A 20,942-nucleotide genomic window follows, 5' to 3' on the forward strand; every position below is an offset into this window, starting at 1 on the left:
TTGGAAAATTGTTTTTCTGGGTTTTAAACATTTTCCTTTCCGTGCTCTATTTGCCATAATTGAGCACGTATTTCAGGTCTTTGCCTGGCTGAGGGTCGTAACTAAAATATAGATCTAATCACAGTTGCCTTCTAATTTCCCCAATAATTTTATTTAAAAGTTCAATTATCAAATCATACAGTCTTTATAAAGGACAAAGTCCTGAATCACTGATGGCATTTAGTGCAGAGGAAAAAGTGAATTTTAATAATACCACAAACGTATTTCCTCAAACCTTTATTAAAAAAAAACCTATCAGACATGTGCTAAGAACTATTATTTTTACAGTGATTAACATTAACTGTATTGAAGAGGCATGCAGTTTATGTTTCTGACAGAAAAGATTTATTTTCCACCCTTGTATATTGTAGAAGCTTGAGACCAATATATGAGAATTCGGTTTAGAAATCTATAAAAAATATTGTTTCATTATTCTAGTATAGCAGATAAAAATGTCCCACATTTCTGAGGGCTTAATACAAAAAATGTGACAGGGGGCTTGATTTTTCTTGGAGACGCTGGAAGAGCCAGTTTAAAACCCCAAGAACCAGATTTTAGTCAAAATGTCAACAACTTAATAGTGTCAGGAAATACCTAGCTTTCGAGAATGTACAGTCGTAGAATTCTCAGGTATTAACCAGGCCTAATACTTTAGTACAGGCGGGCTTAGAGATTATTGTACTCACAGCCTCAAACACATGAGAGAGAGATTCAGTGTGATACAGGACATAGCATCTGCTACTGAGACATATAGATATAGATAGGTATAGATATATAGCAAATGAATGGCCTCCAGAATTCATGTCCCATTTTCTTTGGTTCTCAACAACTGTATCTCTACTAACAAGAAAAATTGGAATTGTAAAAAAGACCTTTGTAAAAATACCCTTTAAGCGTTGACAATATTTTAGAGACACATTATCCTTTCAACTGAAAGAGAAAGCCAGCGTGTGATCAAACACAGCTAATTGTTGCTTGGATTTATATTTTTATTGGTATAGTTTGGTGAGTGTTTGTCTATCTTTGGGTAACATTTGAAGGACAGCGTTACTCTTTTATGAAGTGTTGACAGAGCAAGGTGGGTCTCCACCCCCTTCGCAGATGCACAGTGTGTGAGAAAGGTGCCTACGGGGAGAGTGCCGAGTTCCAAGTTAAATGGATCCCTGGTTAAAAGCAGTAGCTTTGCCCGGGACTTGGTTTTTGTCGCGTCTTTTTAATAAGTTGCGGGTTGAAACAAATGCAGGAAGACACACCAGAGAGCGGGGTGAAGGGATCCTACGGACATGCTGTGAATATAGATAACACTGGCAGAAGATGCAGACCGATAACTGGAACAAGGCCGTTCGGCTGCAGGTGCGGGGGGGGGGGGCGGCGCAGGAGGACGGGAGGTTATACATCCCCATCCACAAGGCTGAAATATTTGCCCGGATTTGGGAAACACAGGTAAGGGGCGGCGCTGCCCGGATAGAGCAGGGGGAAGGACAGCGGCAGCAAACAACGACGGAGGAAAGTGCTGCCTTTGGACAGGGCGGGGAAGGCGAGCGAAGCCGCAGCTGCCGTCCCCTGGGATAGCAGTTCCCCAGGCGGCTCTGCCTGGCCCGGAGCGGGGCCCTCCAGGTCCGCAGACATTTGTCTCTTGAGCTTATTCCTACGGTTCTGGAACCAGATCTTCACCTGGGTCTCGGAGAGCTGCAGGGCGCTGGCCAGGCCGGCTCGCTCGGCGCTGCTCAGGTAGCGCTTCCTGCCGAAGGCGGACTCCAGCTGGAAGACCTGGCTCTTGGAGAAGATGGTGCGGGTCTTCTTCTTGCTGGCCCCCGCCAGTACCTTGCTGCTTTTCTTGCTGCAGCCCCCGTGGGCCCCGGCTGCTCCTCCTTCCCGGGGCGAGGCGTCGGGGCTGCGGGGCAAGCCCTCGGGCAGCGGGGAGCCCGCGCCTCCTCCTCCTGTTTCACCGCCGGGCCCGAGGCCCCGTCCTGCCGCCCCGTCCGCTGCCATCCGGCCCGTCTCCTTTCCTGCAGTGGCAAAGCACAGCATCAACCCCCCCGGCCGCGGCAAGAGCCCGCGTCCCGCACCGCCGCGCGTCCGGCTGGGAGCCCGATGGGCAGCGGGGGGGCCGGGAACTGCTGAGGGCGAGTCTAGCAGTCCGGGGTGTCTAGCAGCAACCCCCCGGGGGACCCCCCGGGAAGGAGAGAGGGCGAAGAGCTTCCGATAACGGATCCAGCGGCACTTCAAGGGATGGGGAGGCGCAGGAGAGAAATTAGGTGCCCGAAGGTTCAGGACAGGGCCAGAAGGCGGCGGGAGTGGGGTAGGGTACCCGGTATAAACAGCCTGAGAGACTTGGGGGGCGGGGGGGGGCGGGAGGGATAGTTATCTATCCCCCATTCATCACCATGGCAAAGTGTAACAGGAGAACCGTGTGTGTGCAGCGGGAGTGAGGTATCTATGCAGCCACCCAGCCCACACTCATCCCCATGGGATCCAAGCCCCTGGCTCTACCTGAATGCACCGTACAATATGAATACTGTGTGGTGGGGGTGAGCGTACAGTGTGTGTCCAGTGTATTTGTGTAGGTGAGTGTGTGCCGTGTGGATAATGCAGTCGGTGTGGGTATACAGTATGTCTGTGTGTACAGGTGTGGTATGCAACAAGAGTGTGAAGGGATGATGTGTGCGCAGTTTGTGTAGGGGTGGCATGCAGAGGCAGTAGGTGTATGTGCATTGTGTGGCAGTGTGCAGAGGTGTGTGCAGCAGGTGGGGGGTGTTCAGGGATGTGGATGCAGTAGGGGAGGGGTGTGCAGTGTGTGTGAAGGTGAGGGGGTGCAGTGTGTGCAGTAGGAGTGCAGTGGATATGTAGGGATGTGTGTGGTAGGCAGGGGCATGCAATGTGGGGGTGCCGTATGGGTGTGTGCAGTAGGTGGGGTGGGGTGCAGTATGTGGGGGGGGGTGCAGTATATGGTGGTGTGTGCGCAGTATGTGGGGTGGAGGCGCAATGTGTTTGTGTGTATTGTTGTGTGTAGACGGTGGGGTAGGGACGCAGTGTGTTTGTGTGTATTGCTGTGTGCAGACGGTGGGCTGGAGGTGCAGTGTGTGTTTGTGTGTGGTGCTGTGTGTAGACGGTGGGGTAGGGGCGCAGTGTGTTTGTGTGTGGTGCTGTGTGCAGACGGTGGGATGGGGGCGCAGTGTGTTTGTGTGTGGTGCTGTGTGCAGACGGTGGGATGGGGGCGCAGTGTGTTTGTGTGTGGTGCTGTGTGCAGAGGGTGGGGTAGGGGCGCAGTGTGTGTGTGTGTGGTGCTGTGTGCAGAGGGTGGGATGGGGGCGCAGTGTGTTTGTGTGTGGTGCTGTGTGCAGAGGGTGGGGTAGGGGCGCAGTGTGTGTGTGTGTGGTGCTGTGTGCAGAGGGTGGGATGGGGGCGCAGTGTGTTTGTGTGTGGTGCTGTGTGCAGAGGGTGGGGTAGGGGCGCAGTGTGTTTGTGTGTATTGCTGTGTGCAGACGGTGGGGTGGGGACGCAGTGTGTTTGTGTGTATTGCTGTGTGCAGAGGGTGGGGTAGGGGCGCAGTGTGTTTGTGTGTATTGCTGTGTGCACAGGGTGGGGTAGGGGCGCAGTGTGTGTGTGTGTGGTGCTGTGTGCAGAGGGTGGGATGGGGGCGCAGTGTGTTTGTGTGTGGTGCTGTGTGCAGACGGTGGGGTGGGGACGCAGTGTGTGTTTGTGTGTGTGTGTGTGCGCGCCGTGTCTAGTTGTGCATGTCAAAGATACAGCCAGCGGCTCCCGTCTCTCTACCCGGGTTTCTGTAGCGTGCACTGGGCTGCTGTCCCAAAGGCCCCTCCTCCTGCCCCTCCGGGTCCAGCCGGGAGCAGCGGGCTCTGCCCGGGTCCCGCCGCAGCCTGGGGCTCCTGGCCGACTCCGCGCCGCCCCGAGACTTGCGCTTCAAGATGCTGTCAATGGTGAACGCCAGGCGGGCGCGGGGCGGCTCCGCGCCCGGGCTCAGGCTCCGGCGGCTCTCGCAGCCCAGCGGCAGCCCGGCCATGAGGGGCGCGCGGTTGCCCGGCTCCTGCCGGCCTCTGCGCCTCCGACTCCCAGCCGGCTGCACCATCCCGCGGGCCTGGCCGGAGCCGCGGCGGCGCTGAACCGCCGGCCGGGCGGCTGCCGGGGGAGCTGTACGGATTGGCTGCGGAGGGACGGAGGGAGGGGCCAGCAACGCGAGAGGAGGGGGAGGGGGGAGAAGCGGGGGGGGAAAGGAGGAGAGAGCAGAGAGAGGAATGGCTGGAGAGAGGGAGGGAGGGAGAGAGAAAGGGAGGGGGTACGAGACTGGGGGAGGGAGGAGGAGGAGAAAAAAGAGGGGCGTCAGGAGCCAGGCAGTAGGAAAGGGGAGGATCAAAGGGAAACAAGGGGGGGAGGGATCTGAGAAAGGGACCAGGAGGGGAAAAGGGAGGGAGACCGAGAAGGACCCTGAAGGAGTAACGAGGAGGAAGATGAGAGATTGGGAGGGAGGCGAAAAGGGCCCCTGCAATGGGGGTGGGGGTGGAGACCTTCAACGGGCTCTCCTGGGATATTTTTACTTACTGCTGTGAAATAAACCTCCATGTTTGTGATCAGCCATTTCTGCCAACCGTGGATTAGCAATATGCGGGGATGGGTGAAATCTACCAGAGACAGGGAAATAACCCGCCCTTCCCTTTGAAGTGGGCGGTGAAATTGTAAGCTTACCATTATAACTTATCATTAGAAAGTGTTTCCTAATATCTAACCCAGCGGTTCTCAAAGTTTTGAATTGGTGACCCCGTTCACACAGCCAGCCTCTGTGACCCCCTCCCCTTATAAATTAAAAACACTTTTTTTACATTTAGCACTATTATAAATGCTGGAAGTGAAGCGGGGTTTGGGGGGGTGGAGGCTGACAGCTGGCGACCCCCCATGTAATAATCTTGCGACCCCCAGTTTGAGAACCCCTGATCTAAAGTAATTCTGCTTTGCTGCAGATGAAGCCCTACTTTCAGTGGACATGGAGAACATCTTGGACTAGGTCCTGTCTTTAATTCCTTATATCCAGGCTGCATCTAAACCTCTCAGATTTTTTTCTGCAGCACACCTGTAAAACAGCACCTTTCCTATCCATCCACCTAGCTAAAACACCTGTCCAGGCTCTCACCATTACAGATCTCATCCTTCTCTTTGGCCTCGCCCCACTGTAAGGCAGGTGAGCAAGGGGACCTTGCCCCAGTCATATCCATTCAGAATGCTGTGCAAAGATGTTTTCCAGGCCAATCTCTCTGACCATGTCACCCTTCTCTTTGCATCCCTCCATTACTAGTGCCCCCTTCTCTGTCACATCAAACATGAGCTACTTGTATTCACTTTCAAGGCCTATGTCTGTCCTGTCATCTCTCATTTACTATTGAGTTATCGGCTCCTACATCCAACTTACGATGCCAGCCCCTTTGTCCATTTGTTAAAATTTCAAACAATTATTTTCATATTTGCTCTCATGCTTCTGGTAACGCTTGGGAGGAGCTCCCTGTAAACATCCACAACATTAAGGTTATCCTCCTTTCACTCACACATCTTTAAAACTCTCCTTCTCCATGATGTCTACAAAAAAGCTTGACAATGATTAGGCTGCTGGTGTGATAAGCAGATACTAGTCAGATGCTTACCATGCTGACCAATATCATCCGATCCCATTGTTTCCTTGTACTCCCCTTTCCCCGCCCCCCATCTGACTGTATTCATCTGTGGTCTCTTGTCTTAAATTGTAAGTTCCTTATGGCAGAGACAGGTTTTTGCGTTTCTCTTTGTACAGTGCCTATATCCTGCTCCATGAGTAGGGCTCCTAAGTGCTACCGTAATACAAAAGGTAGAGGAGACAGATAGTGAAGGAAGATGACCTGGGTAGAGAAAATCAGAAGGGTACAGGTGGTACAGGAAGGATACAGAAGATGGCAAAGTTATGGGAATGTCATAGAGAAAGACAAACGGCTATGTGGCGATAGTCGAAGTGAAAGTAAGATATACAGGGCAGGCACGGGAGAGATGGGGGAAATGAAAGAGAGGGAATAGGGTAGCCACAGAGAGTGAAGGAGGGAAGATGGTTAATCAAGAAAACAAGATAGAATGGATGCAGAGGAAGGAGAGGTGAAGGAGGAATTTATGCAGAGGATGGAATGGAGATCAGGGTGTAAAATGAGAAGAAAGGGGCAAGAATTGAAGTGAGAAGAGCAGGGGGCAAAGGGGAGAAGGTGAGAGGAGGAGAGAAGAGAAAGCAAAATACCAATAGCTACCAAACACTGTCAGAATATTTAGTCTCAGTAAATGTAAACTAGCTGGGGCAGGGACTATGGTTTTGGTATTTGTTTGTAGCACAGTGGAGCCTAGATCTATGATTGGAGCCCCTAAGCACAGTCAATATAAACTTTTTATTTTAATACATACCAGAGAGATGAGACGCAGGGAAATAAGGGGGGAAGAGTTGGCTTGATTTACCTCCCACAGAAGTAAATCAGGAGTAGCTTTGAAGTGACTGGGGTGATTCTCCTCTTCTCATGAGTCTGCTCCCCCTTACACCTGTAAAACATCAGGCCTAGTATATAGGATTTATCCACATATTCTTGACTGGAAAGTGCAACCACAGACCTTTTCATTTGCTGCCCAAGCGGGTTGGGAGTTTCAATTTACCAAAAAGTCCTCAGAGATGTCTGCAGAATGAGAGAGTCTATTTTTAAGGACAAAAAGCAAAAGTCTCATGCAATAAGGTGTTTGATATGTGACTTACAAGAGATTTAGACAGCGTTTGTGCCCTTCTGTATACTTTAGGAGGATAATAATGCATACAACATATTTTCTCATTCATTCATAAGGACATTTGGAGATGTCAGTGGTTGAGATTGGAGATTTCATATTGCAGATCGTAACCCATTCAAACTTAAACTTCACTATTTTGCCCTCTTTATGTGTGCATGTGTGGGCTGTGGAAGGCTTTGGGTGTGTGGTGGAGGGGTGACCGCCGTGTGGGGAGGGCAGAAGTGTGTACATGTATGCTGTGAAAGCGAGCAGGGTGTTTGTGTGTGGTGTTGTGGAGGTGGTGTGTGTTGTGGAGGGGGAGTTGTGGAAGGTTTGGTGGGTGTATTGTGGAGGGATGTGGGTATGTTGTGGAGGGAGGACGTGTTGTGGGGGGATGTTTTATGTGCTGTGGAGGGGTGTGTGTTGGGTGGGGAGTGGAGTGTTGTGGAAGGGTAGGAAGGTGGTTGTCTTGGGAAGGGGCCTGTTTGTTATTCCTTAAGGGTTTTTCCACAACAGGGCCTTTCAACATTGCAGCTTTTAACAGCTGCTAAAATTGTTCGAGACAATTTGTCCAGTTAAGGCAGAAAGTCAAAGTTCTTTTTTTTTTTTTTTTTTTTTTTTACTTTTCCATAATTGGCTGAGTGTTTAAAGAGGCCCTTCTGCTTTGATACTCGGTGTTTCAACCGCGAAAAGATGCTGAGGGCAAATTCGGGGCTGATTCGGGGCTGATTCGGGGCTGAGGATAGAACTGCTGGCAGGCTTTTCAATTCCCAGGTGCCATAGGTACCATAAGCTAAATTAAGGCATCTTAAAACTTCCTTCCTCTTTACAGGCGGCGATGGTTCTTTAAAAGAGCGTGTGTAAGACATTTTCATAACAATTAACTTCACTTTATAAATAGATTCAAGATTTGAATGCTTTTGTCTGCCAGAGCACTGTACATTTTCCACCAGGCGCAAAGTGCTAATCTTCCGTTAACCTGCCTTATTCGCCTTGCATCTGATTCCACATCTCCTGTGCAGTTTGGTGGGAAGAACGGGAGATGAACCATTAAAGAAAAGAGCATCTTCAAATGAGAGATGGAGGGGACGGGGGAGTGGAGAGAAGATAATAGTTTTATTAGTGGTAAGAAATTTTAAGAAGAAAAGGGGAGATGGTCAGTGAATTTCAATATGAGTCAAGAAAACTTCGCCTCACGAGGACTCTTCCCACTTTGATTAAAATTTAGATGGTTTTGTCCCCCTCATGTTCATTTATCAGTGACATTCCCTGCCGCAGAAGAATTTTCTGTTGCCATCTAGGTCTGGTCATCTAGTCATCTAGGTCTGTTTACTCTAGAAAACATCTCAAGTTTATTCCAGGGAGGGCAAATTATTGAGCTTCTGAGTATTATTTCAATCTCTTATTTAAAGAAAGAAAACAATTTGAGAGAACAGAAAGCAAGGAGGAAATTGGGTGAATTTCAGGAAGGGTAAATAACTTTTAGCTAGTGTCACATATTTTACACTCAGGTAAAGGTTAAACCTTCAAGTACCTCAGCAAAGGAAACAGAAATATAATGATCTAACGACCTGTAGACCATTCATAAATTTCAGGCTAAATGAAAGGCAAAGAGGTAATGTGATTTTTTTAGAAATGTGGTATCTAAATAACAAGAATATGTATACCTTACTATAAGGGGCCCGATCCTGCACCCATTGAAATCAGTGGGAGTTTTGCCATTGATTTCAATGGGAGCAAGATCATGCTCTGAATTATCAATGAAGGTTCTGCTACCGCTCTGAGCAACCAAAGGTGAACAAGAGCTAGACAATGAGATGAGAGCGCTGTTTCTGGGTACGTTTGTATCCCTCCCTCTCCCTCACATCCCAAGCTGGCTGCTGTACAGAAACTATATTATTCCATTGACAAGCTGAATCCAGTATCTGACCGCCCCGGCTGCCCATGCAGGCAGTCAAATGACTCACTGGCAACAAAGACCTATAGGTCCTCGGAATTCCAAAAGGGATGGGATCCTCTTTTGAATCCAGAAGCTAACGGACAAACCCTGCGGCCCTTAAACCAAAATCACACTTTTACTTCAAATTGTGTGTGTGTGTGTGAGAGAGAGAGAGAGAGAGAGAGAAAATGAGAGAAAATGAGAGAGAGAGAGAGAGAGAATTCTCTGCCTATAGAATAAAATTAGATTATCAAGACTCTATTTCTAAAGCTGAGTGGCGAAAGGTCACTTGAAGTATTTGTCTGGACATATTTTCTTATAAACTCGTGTCTAGGACTTGGGGAATTAGTTGGACCTGTGGTTGCTCTTGCCACCGTCAAACGCTCTTCCAGACACATAGTGTGAAAACCTAGCGCACAGTTTCCTGTGTCGAATTGTTGCTTAAAACTTACGCCACGTTTGTTTAGGTTAAACTCAACGTTTTCTCCAAGCTGTAAGCAGGGCACAAGAAGTAACCTGGAGGATCAGCCTTCTGAAGTTGTGATTGCTGCGGCTGAGTCAGCCCTCAAGCTTTTTACTTGCATAGCTTCTCCTGATCAAATGGGGATGTATTACCCCCTATTCCATCATTACTCTTTTACATCAAAAATGAATCTATTTATCTCAACAATTCAATTTCTATTATCCAGAAGATTGTTGCTCCTCTCCGGAGGATGTACAGTCTTTTCGATTAAAAGCAACTACTTGTTATATTGGGAGGGGTTTTGGGGGGAAGAGAGGGGGTTGTGTGTTTATTTATTTTGGGAGGGGGGGTTACCTCTATATTTTATTATTTTATTTTATTTGCAAAACTGCCTCTCTTTAGGTCTGTACCTCTCTAACTCTTTCTTTAATGGACTGTATTTGAAGAGGGGAACGTGAATACTTTGTGCACATTAAAATAAAATATCTCAAATTCCTATTTGATCATTATTTTCAGTGGCTAATAATTTTAAATAAATCCTGGAATTTCCTGGGAAAGCATTACAAAAATCACTTCACGTACATTTTACTTATTTCCATGGCACAACCATAATCTAAATCTAAGAAGTATTCACAATCAAATTTCATTAGAAACTAGATAACCTTTCTAAAGTAATTGTGTTCATTTTTTCCCTCCTTGGTATTAAGTATTTTTTTATATATTTTGCAGTAAAATAGGCCAAGAAAGAAAAAGTCCACTGTTATTCGTAAATGAGAACTCAATAAAACGAATGCACCTGGAATTCTCTTCACATCACCGAGTGAGATTCCCACAATGCAGCTATTGGGTCAAAAACTTTAAAGTAAATAACAACGCTTTGTGTTTGAAATATTTATGAATGTGATCTGAGTGGCTTTAGGTCGTTAAAAAGAGCTCTTTCCAATAGTAAAATAGAATGTTGGTTGCAGCCGTAAGCCTGATTCTTGTCGTTATCTTGCTTTCCAAATCCACAAATCTTTCTATAGCAACAAAAATGGAGACCGACAGACAGACTTCTCTCTCCATCTGCAATGTCCATCAGCATCATCTCCTGCGTCTCCCTAGCTCAAACTTTTCCCTTTCCTAGAACATGCGCTACATCACCAAATATTCTGGGGAAAGCAAATACAACCATGAGGTTCCCTTTTATGAAGGGAGGAAGCAGAGAACGAATAAAGCAAAGGCGAAAGGTTTAGACTTCTTAGTTTCACTGGGTGCACAAAAATATTTCTCTGGGGTCCCATAAACGTGGGAATGCAATGACCAAAGCTCAATAGTTATTATATAAATATATAATTCTATTGATTGTTTTCGAAGCTATAGGAGAGGTGCCAAGTGTCAACAAACTCTTCGAGTTACTAGGCATTTGGGGGACACAAAAAATGCAGAATCGGGCCCTTCTTTTTAAAAAAATCTCAATCCCCATTCGAAGCCATTTTTTTTCAGTCTGCGGGGAGTTCAAGACCATCGACTAATTCTCCTTCCTGGAATCCATTTTAGACAGGAGATGACGAATGAGTTTAAATCTACGAGGGGGTTCCCTAATAAATCAAAGAACGTTTGATAGGAGACACCATCTCTCCCCCTCCCCCACTGCAACCAATTTGACAAGAAAAAAAGCTGAACACAGCAGATACACTGTAGGAGTTTCATAATCGCAAAATATTTTCCTCATACAGAAATTAAAATGCATTCTAAGTGAAGGGGCGGGAGGCGGAATTGTTATATAGAGGGAAGTAAAGTATTTATATGTCTGCCCTGAACACCATGTTAAACTTATTTTGAATTGGATGGCAAGTGAAGTCAAGATTTCCGTATCCCGTTTCAAGTGGCTCGCACTACCTATTCCAAGTACATTTGAAATGCCTTTCTCTAACCGATGTCCAGCTGGAGCATGTACAGCCCCCATGGCCTTCATGTTTACAGAGAGAAAAGAGACAATCTAGTCAAAGATAATGCAGTATAAAAGAGAAAAAAATCAATCGCATATATGAGATTTATCCAGTATTGATTCGCATGAATATTTTATAGCCAGGCATATAAAAAGTTATCAGAGATTTTAAGACTGTGAGCAATAGTATCTGCAGGACTAATCGCTTAACAAGATGCTTTTCAAGCTATTGATCATTTTCAGCTTAGGTGTAATTAATGATCATCTCTGTGGCAGTTATAGCAGGGATTTAGTTCAGTGAGGTCAGCTCAGAAGGGTTTTTACGTTTTACTGATTCTTTGTACACATCCAACAAACTCAAGTTTTCTCACTGTTCAGCTTTGCCTCTTGAGCGCCATCTAGCCAAGCTGTTGTAGCACGATTCATTCCATAAATGTCAGCAGCCAAGGATTTATACTGCATAATAATATTACAGCTGGGTTTATTTTAAAGCTGTTTTGAGGTTCCTTTGAACTACAAGGTAGCAATGTATGTCTAAATGTCACGAAGAGTCCTTGCTAAATAAATAGACGCTTTATCATGTGTCAGTGAAGTCACTATGATTTAATTCAATGTGCAGAAGAACTACAAGGTGTTAACCGTACCGTTTAATATGTACTTGTTTAACTAAAATATAGACTGAAAACGTTCGCTTTGAATCCATGGAGTTTTTCTGGGGTAAAAGTTTTGCATTATCAATTTCCATTTAAAACAGCGATGGGCAGTGAAGAAGAACAAAAACAATTCTCAGAAAGAAAAGGAGGACTTGTGACACCTTAGAGACTAACCAATTTATTTGAGCATAAGCTTTCGTGAGCTACAGCCGAAAGCTTATGCTCAAATAAATTGGTTAGTCTCTAAGGTGCCACAAGTCCTCCTTTTCTTTTTGCGGATACAGACTAACACGGCTGCTACTCTGAAAACAACTCAAATGCTTGCCAGTGTTTTATGCTAGGCGTCTCTCTGAACCCTGTAGACTGTTCTTGGCAACTAGTGCAGTGACAAATTTCCCAATGTACAGAAACTAGAGGGGTGGGTGTTGTTACTTGCAAGTGCAAACTCTTAATAATGTAATGCAAAGCATTAGCCAGATGTGCAGAATAAAGCATGTTAGCAAGTTTTTCCTTATACGAATTCACGTGTTGTACCTTTTAATATTTTACTGCGAGAATAGCTTCAAATACAGTGTATGAAAAAAAAATCTGTTTATTGATGTAATCAGCACGTCTTTAAAAAACAAACTCATGCCAAAACCACATTTTAAAAAAAATCGGATCGATCATGTAGGCCTGCCTTCAAGAAAAGAATATGGAGTAAAATCAGAAGTATAGTCATCATCTCATACATTAGTGAAAAGAAATGCCATGTGAGCAGTGGCAGGTGGTTAAGTAGCACGATGGATTACAATCTACTCCAATATGATTGTTGTGAATCATAATTTACTCCAGTCGGGAACATTGAGCGATTGGTGAAGTTGTACGCAACGGGGAAATCATCTGTCTGTCTGCCTCTCTTCCATCTAAACCTGTGTCTGGAACGTAATCGAAGCAAATATTGCGAAATAATAACACTTGTTGCATAGGCAATAAATAGTCTCCCCTCCCCCAACAATAATGTCTTTTTCACACCAAATAGCCAATGTCAATTCCGATCTGAGTTCTTCACAGCCGGAGGTTTGTTTATTATCGACTGCATTCCAAAACCTCATCGCCTCAAATCCCCGCTACCCTCGTCTGTAACAGAGAACGATATTTTAGCCTAATTCCCACCAACTTGGCAGGAGATTTTCATACAAGTGTTCAGCTGCCATGCAAATGAAAACCGGTGACGATCTCTTTGAGCTAGTAAAGGGAGTTCACAAGTATTGAAATAGGGGCTACGATAAATATTACCCTAAACTCGAATGAAAAAGAACAATACGAAAAGTTAGCATTGTCTCATAAACCGGATTGTCTCTTGGGTGGATTAATCTTGATGCTGCTAGTGTTCTTAATTCATTTGAGGGAAATGGCTCAGAGGGTTATGTTTTAGGCTGGAGAGAGCAAAATATCGAAACGTTATAGCCAGAACAAAGCATTTTTCCCGGTTTTGTATCGTAGGTTACTCTCCATTACTATTTGATATCATAAGAAGAAATAAGACTAGCCTGTAGAAAATATAATTTAAGACCATAAATAAGAGTGAACACTGGCTTTCTTTACAGAGGAAAGGGCCACACATGTATACGCCAAAATACACCCCGGATCTGTGCTCCCTACACAGCCAGATAGTGCTCCAAGCTGGTAGATTAAATTACATCTGATTATACCATAATATACAGGATCAAAGCTTGACCTTTCCCCAAAACTGAGTCTGACAAAGTCTTTCCCTCCCACCCCTTTTTAAATTCAGAACATCGGGAAGGAATCCCAGCCTTCAGGAATAATAACTGATCCAGTATTAATGATTAGCCGTGGATAGAGAGAGAGAGAAATAAAACAGCTCTTAAAGGGGGAAATAGTTTAGGCATGCATAATACTTGATATAATATCACATTACAGTTTAGCTTGTGTAACTAAAGCTACAATTTCCCAGGCTGGGGCCATTTGATTTGTTTTAATTGCCAGTGCCAACAATTCATCCATTACCCAAAACTAGCGAAAATCTCAGCTTCCCATATGAAAAAGGGATAAAGCTGAGCTGTGTTTTCTTTAGATTTGTCGGGAGACCAAAACAAGTGGGAAACAGATCCTTTGGTCGTCAGCGGGTGCTAAAATACAGTATTCTTAAAATGGTTTTTACCCGACTGTTCTAAAGGGGAGGGAACTGTCCCTCTGATAAGAATTGTTACTGAGTGAAGTAGTTGAAAGATTTTCTGCGGAATTGTTTAAAAAAAAACCGGAAAAAAAAAACCCATGCATTTTTAGAAATAGTCAGCAGGTATTTTATCATATGCTTTCGACGTTTTTAACAAAGAAGATCATCAAAATATGGAAACTAAAAATGATCTTTACTTATTAAAAAGGCAATATCAAGACTGTGGCCAGATTGCAGGGACTGGGCAGAGGGCGTCTGGTAAATGCTTGGAAATAGCCAGATCAACATTAAAAAGTAATGTCTTTTTAAAGACTAAAATAATACAGCGGAGTGACCAAAGCAGGCCGAATCCAGCCTCGTATACCTGCTAGTGTGGGTGTGCCCAATTGATGGGCTATGTCCCTCTTACAACTTACGGTGACCAAAGAGCCTTCCGACTTCCCAAACACTTGACTCTTTCGTCTAAACCTTGCAGGTTTATGAAATGTCGAAAGACGATTCTGGGATAGATTCTGAAGCCCTTTCTCAACCTTCATTCATCTTCCATCCCAGTAAAATTGCAGGATTTAACCCAAGAGGAGGGTGTCACACTCCCCCCCCCCCGTATTAAATTGTGCCATTGTCATGGCAAAATGTGTAACGTTCTTTACATTCTTCTCATGCTCAGCAAAGACTACGTGTTAGGGTTCGCTAAAAAGAGCATTTCGGTCAAGGAAAACGAAAGTCTATTTAGCAAATCGAATCGCCGGGGTTATTATTTCTGCTGTCTAAATCTACGATTTTTAAACGGATCATTTGCAAGGTGGCGTGGAAAGACTCTATTCCACACAACTGTATTTTCTTTGGGCACGTGACAGGCATAGACATCCTGGTGACAGACACTGTGTTGATGGCTTTCCTTCTCTTGCTTTTATAGGTACCCCCAAAGTATCTTTATTGCACGTTTTAAAATTCAAAAGCATAAAATCAAGAAATGTATAAGTCGAAATAAGAAGTTTGGAGGAAGGGGAATGGGGCTGAAAGGGAGGGAGGGGAAAAGTGGGGCAGAGCCGGGAAAAAAGGTCCTTGCAAAGATGGATTCTCAAACGAGCCCTGTCATTTGCGATCTCAGAAACGGGACTGAGGCGGCAGGGAAGGAGGCCAGGGGGTAGCTGACAGCGTTAGAAAACCCCACCAGGGGAGGAGACATGTGAGGCAAGGTGAAGCCTAAAGCACTTGCAGGCGAGTTTTCGTGGTACAAAATGGGCACCCTTACTATCCTTTGAGCGGAGTGGGAGACGTTGGCCGCTTCCAAATCCGCAGCCAGTTGTCTTTTCCACTTATTCCTGCGGTTCTGGAACCAGATCTTCACCTGGGTCTCGGTGAGGTGCAAGGAGGCCGCCAGGCCGGCCCGCTCCGAGCTGCTCAGGTAGCGCTTCATGTCGAAGGTGGACTCCAGCTGGAAGACCTGGCTCCGGCTGAAGACCGTGCGGGTCTTCTTCTTGCGGCCCGCGGCTCTCTGCTCGGCGGAGTCCGGCTCCTCGGCTTTGTCGTCCTCCTCCCTGCTGGTGCTGCAGCGAGCAAACTCCTCTCTCCTCTCCGCAGAGCCCAGCTCCTCTGCCTGGTTCCTGCAGCCCCCTGGCCTCCCCGCTGATGCCTCCTCGGCGATCTCGGGAGAGTCTCGGTCACTGGCTGATGGAGAGAAGAGAGACAGAGGAACAAGGGTTGTTTCTTCCGTAGCCAACCACACACACACACACACACGCATACACCGTGCCTGGTTCTCCAGACTCATCGCTCGTGTATTAATTATGTAATACACACAGTATACGAGAATATTTATTATGTTCCTATATCTAAAAGACTCCCACACTGATTTGCACATGCAAACGACCTCTGATGACCGCTGAGGGATGGGGCACGCACAGCATCAGCAGCAAAGAAAGCAACCACAGAGAGCTGGGAGTGGGGTGTCAGAGCGCAGTTGATTTCTTGCGCTCCCTCTTCTTCCTGTGTCCAAGTCCACCCCTGTTTCTCCAGATGAATATTACAGGCGAATCATCCTTTGCAGCACACGACACGGATAGATATTTTCCCTTCAGAAAGAATCATAGTCCAGACCAATAAGCACTCAGCTACACAACTAAAAACCAAAAGGAGGACTTGTGGCACCTTAGAGACTAACCAATTTATTTGAGCATAAGCTTTTGTGAGCTACAGAAATGCATCCGATGAAGTGAGCTGTAGCTCACGAAAGCTTATGCTCAAATAACTTGGTTAGTCTCTAAGGTGCCACAAGTCCTCCTTTTCTTTTTGCGAATACAGACTAACACGGCTGTTACTCTGAAACCTGTCAACTAAAAACCATTACGTTAAGAAACGATGCAAACAATAGCCCATAGTAAAAGATAGATAGGTCTATCACTGGCTACATACAGAAAGAGGTTTCTGTCAAAGCAATGAAGGGGGCTCAATGTGTGTTAGGGTAGAGGAGTATTTCCCCCCATTTGGAGCTTGACGTGTTATTTCGTACTTTGCGAAACTGAATGCATTAACACAATGTAATAATGGAACTCCTAAAGCTGCCTCTAAAAATGGTTCAGGTGGATTGAAAGTCTTAGACTATCCAATAGCGTCAGGGTTTTTTTTTTTTTTTTAAAGATCTGTTTATAGAAAAGAAAGGGGTTGACGTTGGCTGCTTCCAGGTGTAATTTTGAAACAAGAGCCTGGCCATGTAGGAATTCACACATCTTTGGTGAAAAGGGACCGGCTAGGATGTACACACACATCTTTCACGTCAATCACAGTCCTGGAAACTCCAGCATATAACCTTCCCCTTTGTAGTTCAGAGGCGTGTACTAAGTTACAGTTTTTTCAGCAGAACAGCTGACTCCAGCCTGCAAACTTTTTCAGACGTTAGTTTCTGCACTAGAATTTAAATTTCGGCTCCAATTTTATTTTCTGCATTCAAAATACGACGGTGCAGGCCTGAGGTACTAGGGGATTCCTTTTACCGATTATTAGCTATTTTATTTCTGCTCCAGATTATTCTGTTTTTTTTAAATATGGACTTTTTAGAAACCAGCCCACAGGACTGACGCTCAACGTGTGTGTGTGGGGGGGGGGATTTTTGATATAGTATGTTTGAATTATAATTTATAACTTTTCTGGGAATTGCTCTGGGCAGCTCTGGTTGGAAACAACGAGCCAGTGCTAGAGAAGGAATTTTAAGAAGAGAGGAGTTGGATCTCTTGCTTACGAGTGCTATTTTACCATTCATTTCATTCTCTCTTTTTGTGCCTGAGGGAAGATTGTAGACTCCCATTGGAAATCCATTTCTTAGGGTGATTGTGCAAATATTCCCGTGCAGGGGAGAAATGTACATGACATTATCTGGGAACTAAGCCCCCCACCCCTCCACCCCGGTCCTCTAGTTTAGGTTTGACACATAAATACAGCTGCTCCCTCTCTCTCTCTGCAGGGAGCCAGGTACACCCAGAGATGGCTACAGAACTGCCTTTTGCTCTAGCCGAGTAAAGAGCATTTTGGACCCCAGTGGGCTGCTCAAGAAACAATACAGAACCGCAAGGAAACTTACTGTCTGGACTGGTGGATCCTATAAAACTAGCGTGAGCTCTTCTGTACCACTCCATTGTACTTTCCCTGAGAGGATAGCTCTGTGAACTGAACCCAAAAGGAGAGACTTGGCAGCAGACCTGCGCGCAATGGCTGCCGGCTATTCCGCTGTGCGACCGCGTCTCTTTGTGGCCATCCTCCGTGCTCTCCTGTGTCCTCTCCTCTCGGCTCTCTTTCCCCTCGGTCCCCAGCAAATTCTCGATAAAAAAAGACGAGACCCGGGAGGAGGCAGAATTGGTGGTGTCGGTGGCTTCGTCCGGCATAATGGGTCCAGCTCGCAGGGTCAGAGCAGTGGGGGCTGGGAATGCTCGCTGGCTAGATCGCTAGTCAGTTTCCGAGGCGAAAGGGCTCTCTCGCTCTGTGCGAGCAATCGCCTCCTTTCTCTGCGAAACCCGATGGATGCTCTCCTGGTATAAAAGGATTTTTTTCCCCCGGAGTAATCATTTCAGATCGCTGTTTGCCATCATTTCCTGCCAGCTAGGAGAGGAGGGGAGGGGGGGGGGAAGAGCCCATCGGAGGCGCCAGATTCTGCGCGAAAACGCTAATCACGAAATAAAAATGTCATGCAAGTTAAACGTTTTACAAGCGAGGAGTAATTCTCCGATTGGACGAGCAGCGCGGCAAATGGGATGAGTCCAGGGAAAGCAGGGCAATCACTTGCAATGAGTTCAGCGGGGCTGGGGTCTGGGCTGGCTGCGTGTGCGTGAGTGCGCGTTGCCTCGGGGGCTTGCAGAAGCCTTGTCACTCATAGGCTTTTTATTTAGGTCAATTAGGGAGCAAATCAAAACGCAGAGAGCGGGAACGCCAGGCTCCAACTCATGGGTAAGAGGGATGGTCAGGCCAGCATCCCTAGCCTCCCATTGGCTAGACTGGGCTCAGAGGGCAGCCCAGCCAATCAATTCCCGCCCATGTATTGTAAATAATAATAATAATAATAATAATAATAATAAATTGGTGGATGAGGACATAAATGAGAGCAAGTTAACAAGGACCCTCTCCTTCTTGAAGCATCCCCCTTTAACCTCCTTCCTCCCCTTCCAGGTTCTTTCACTCTGGACTGATCCTCCGGAAAAATTTGGGGATTATTTCTTTTCCCACCTCTCCTCCTTCAGAGTTGAACCCAGGATGATTGTGAATTGCTCAGAGCTCCTGCTCTCGGTTCATTTGAACAGGAGGGGGTGGGAGAAGAATGATCTCCCACCCCTTTATTTATCCTACTGTGGGTTAAGGTGGGAGCCCCCTTTATCAATACAACAGGAAGTGTCTGTTTCAAACATGTCTGCCCCGGACAGGTCCCACTGCAAGCCACCCTGGCTGGTGGGGTGATCAGGAGGTAGTAGGATGACCCACACCTGGAATAAAAGGCCGGACAATCCTGTGAGCTTGGCCTGGGGTGGGATGTGGACTGCACGCCCTAATCCCTCTCTCCCACGGCCATGCTTCTTTCTATGTATGTGCTGGTTGGTTTCAACCTCTGTCTGCATTTTGTAACCTTGACTCGATTTTAAATGGCAACCATTCAACCGAGCGGAGCCCGGAGCTCCGAGCGACCCGAGCTTCCCAGCCCTGGTCGCCTGCTTCAGCCTGTGACGGTAGTTCAATGTGAGCTCTTCGCCATGGCCCCAGGCGCTGGGCCGCCGCCGCCGCCTGGCCAAAGCGCGCTTGTGTGAAGCCCCAGCGCTGCGGGGAGCGTGGCCAGCTGGGCTTCCAGCAGCGCCAGCCTCTTTGAGCGCTTAAGCACGTCTATTAAACTGAGAGATGCGAGGCGATGTCCCTCCTAGCAGAAAACCGATCGCTCCTGACATTGAGCGCGACACGATTCAGCGAGGGTCGAATTCCCCATTCTGTACAGACAGCAGTGCGCGTGTGTGTCTCTCGGCTGCCACTTTGACATAAATATAGCGGTGTTTCTTCCACGATTCCATTACAAGCAAAGGGAACTCGCTGCTGTTTGCTGGTAGGTGTTAGTTACTTCACGCGTCTCTCCTTCGGACTAGGTGGGCCAAGTTTTCAGAGAGACCAAGACGAGACGTCAGACCTAAGATCCCGGAGCTTTAGGTAAGTAAACAGACACCATGCAGGGTGCACACCTGAATAACCCACTGGCACAGCCCTGTTATGCATGAAGTAGTTTAATGCAAGCTGCTGGTATTGGCCAGAGGGCCCGTGTTAACCTATTGACATCATAAAAAGATTAGGAGGAGTCCGGTGGCATCTTAAAGACTAACAGATTTATCTGGGCATAAACTTTCATGGGTAAAAAACCCACTTCTTCAGATGCATGGAGTGAAAATTACAGATACAGGCATAAATATATATTGGCACACTTTTATGCCTGTATCTGTAATTGGCACACATTTATGCCTCTATCTGTAATTTTCAATCCATGCATCTGAAGAAGTGGGTTTTTTATCCACAAAAGCTTATGCTCAAATAAATCTGTTAGTCTTTAAGGTGACACGGGACTCCTCATTGTTTTTGTGGAGACAGACTAACACGGCTATCCCTGTGATACATAAAAAGATTGGTGGTTATGTTGCAAAATAACAGTATAGGAGTCTAAGATCATCGCTCCTTTACTTTCCAAGACTCGTCCTTTTCATATTTGATGAGCCCTCTTACTCTAGGTTTGCAGCAAACTGGACAGGCAATTATTTTTAACCCCCCCCCCACCCCGGACCCCAAGTACCTTGCAAACATCTATTGAATTTCACCACTTGGCACAGCTATCTAAAACATGGCAGGAGTTTTTGAGACATTTACCACTGTTTAGAGAGAAAGATCGTAGTCTCTGATATAATTTGGGAGCATATACTGTTTCCAGCCCTGCTCCTCGTTGTCCCAGCATCTTCACTGCGGGATATTCGCCTGAGTAAAAGGGAGGATTTGGCCTGTTGCGTTAGATTTTATAGAGCTTTTTCTGCTTGGAGAAGGCATATTTAGGGGGAAGTCGTTTATGCTTCAGATTCTGATATTTTCAGCTATTTCCATAAAATCCCAGCATAATTCAAAAATATACAGTTCTTCAATGGAAACTCTGTTTGCTTCAAAGCTCATGTGGGGCGGGGCTGCTGGGAATACTGGGAAATTATGAGCAGGAATCAAATACATTCACCATCTGTTTTACAACAATTATATTTATAACATCACCATGATTCATGTTTTGTGTGACATCTACATGTGTTCAGTTTACTGGATATTTCATTTTTTCCATATATAGTTCTTAGAAGCATGTATTTAATCTATATGTATTTATACATATCTAAAGCTTTGTATATATTATATTCTATTTGTTAACACATGCACCTATAATATGTATGCAAATATTGTGTGTGTGTGTATATATACAC

General features: G+C 46.0%; 2 protein-coding genes across 2 annotated transcripts; both read right to left on the minus strand.

Annotated features, from left to right (window-relative positions):
* Positions 1-1,428: 1,428 nt before the first annotated feature.
* On the minus strand, positions 1,429-4,060 carry LOC144263701 (uncharacterized). Its single transcript, XM_077814663.1, has 2 exons — positions 3,814-4,060; positions 1,429-2,048 (listed from the first exon to the last, which is right to left on the minus strand). Exons 1-2 carry the CDS (start codon positions 4,058-4,060, stop codon positions 1,429-1,431), a joined length of 867 nt encoding a protein of 288 aa, XP_077670789.1.
* A 10,998-nt stretch (positions 4,061-15,058) lies between these two features.
* LOC144263702 (homeobox protein HMX1-like) lies at positions 15,059-17,855 on the minus strand. Its single transcript, XM_077814664.1, has 2 exons — positions 17,555-17,855; positions 15,059-15,648 (listed from the first exon to the last, which is right to left on the minus strand). Exons 1-2 carry the CDS (start codon positions 17,853-17,855, stop codon positions 15,059-15,061), a joined length of 891 nt encoding a protein of 296 aa, XP_077670790.1.
* Positions 17,856-20,942: the final 3,087 nt, after the last annotated feature.

This window comes from Eretmochelys imbricata, chromosome 4 (genome assembly GCF_965152235.1).
Source record: "Eretmochelys imbricata isolate rEreImb1 chromosome 4, rEreImb1.hap1, whole genome shotgun sequence".
NCBI classification, from domain to species: Eukaryota; Metazoa; Chordata; order Testudines; family Cheloniidae; genus Eretmochelys; species Eretmochelys imbricata.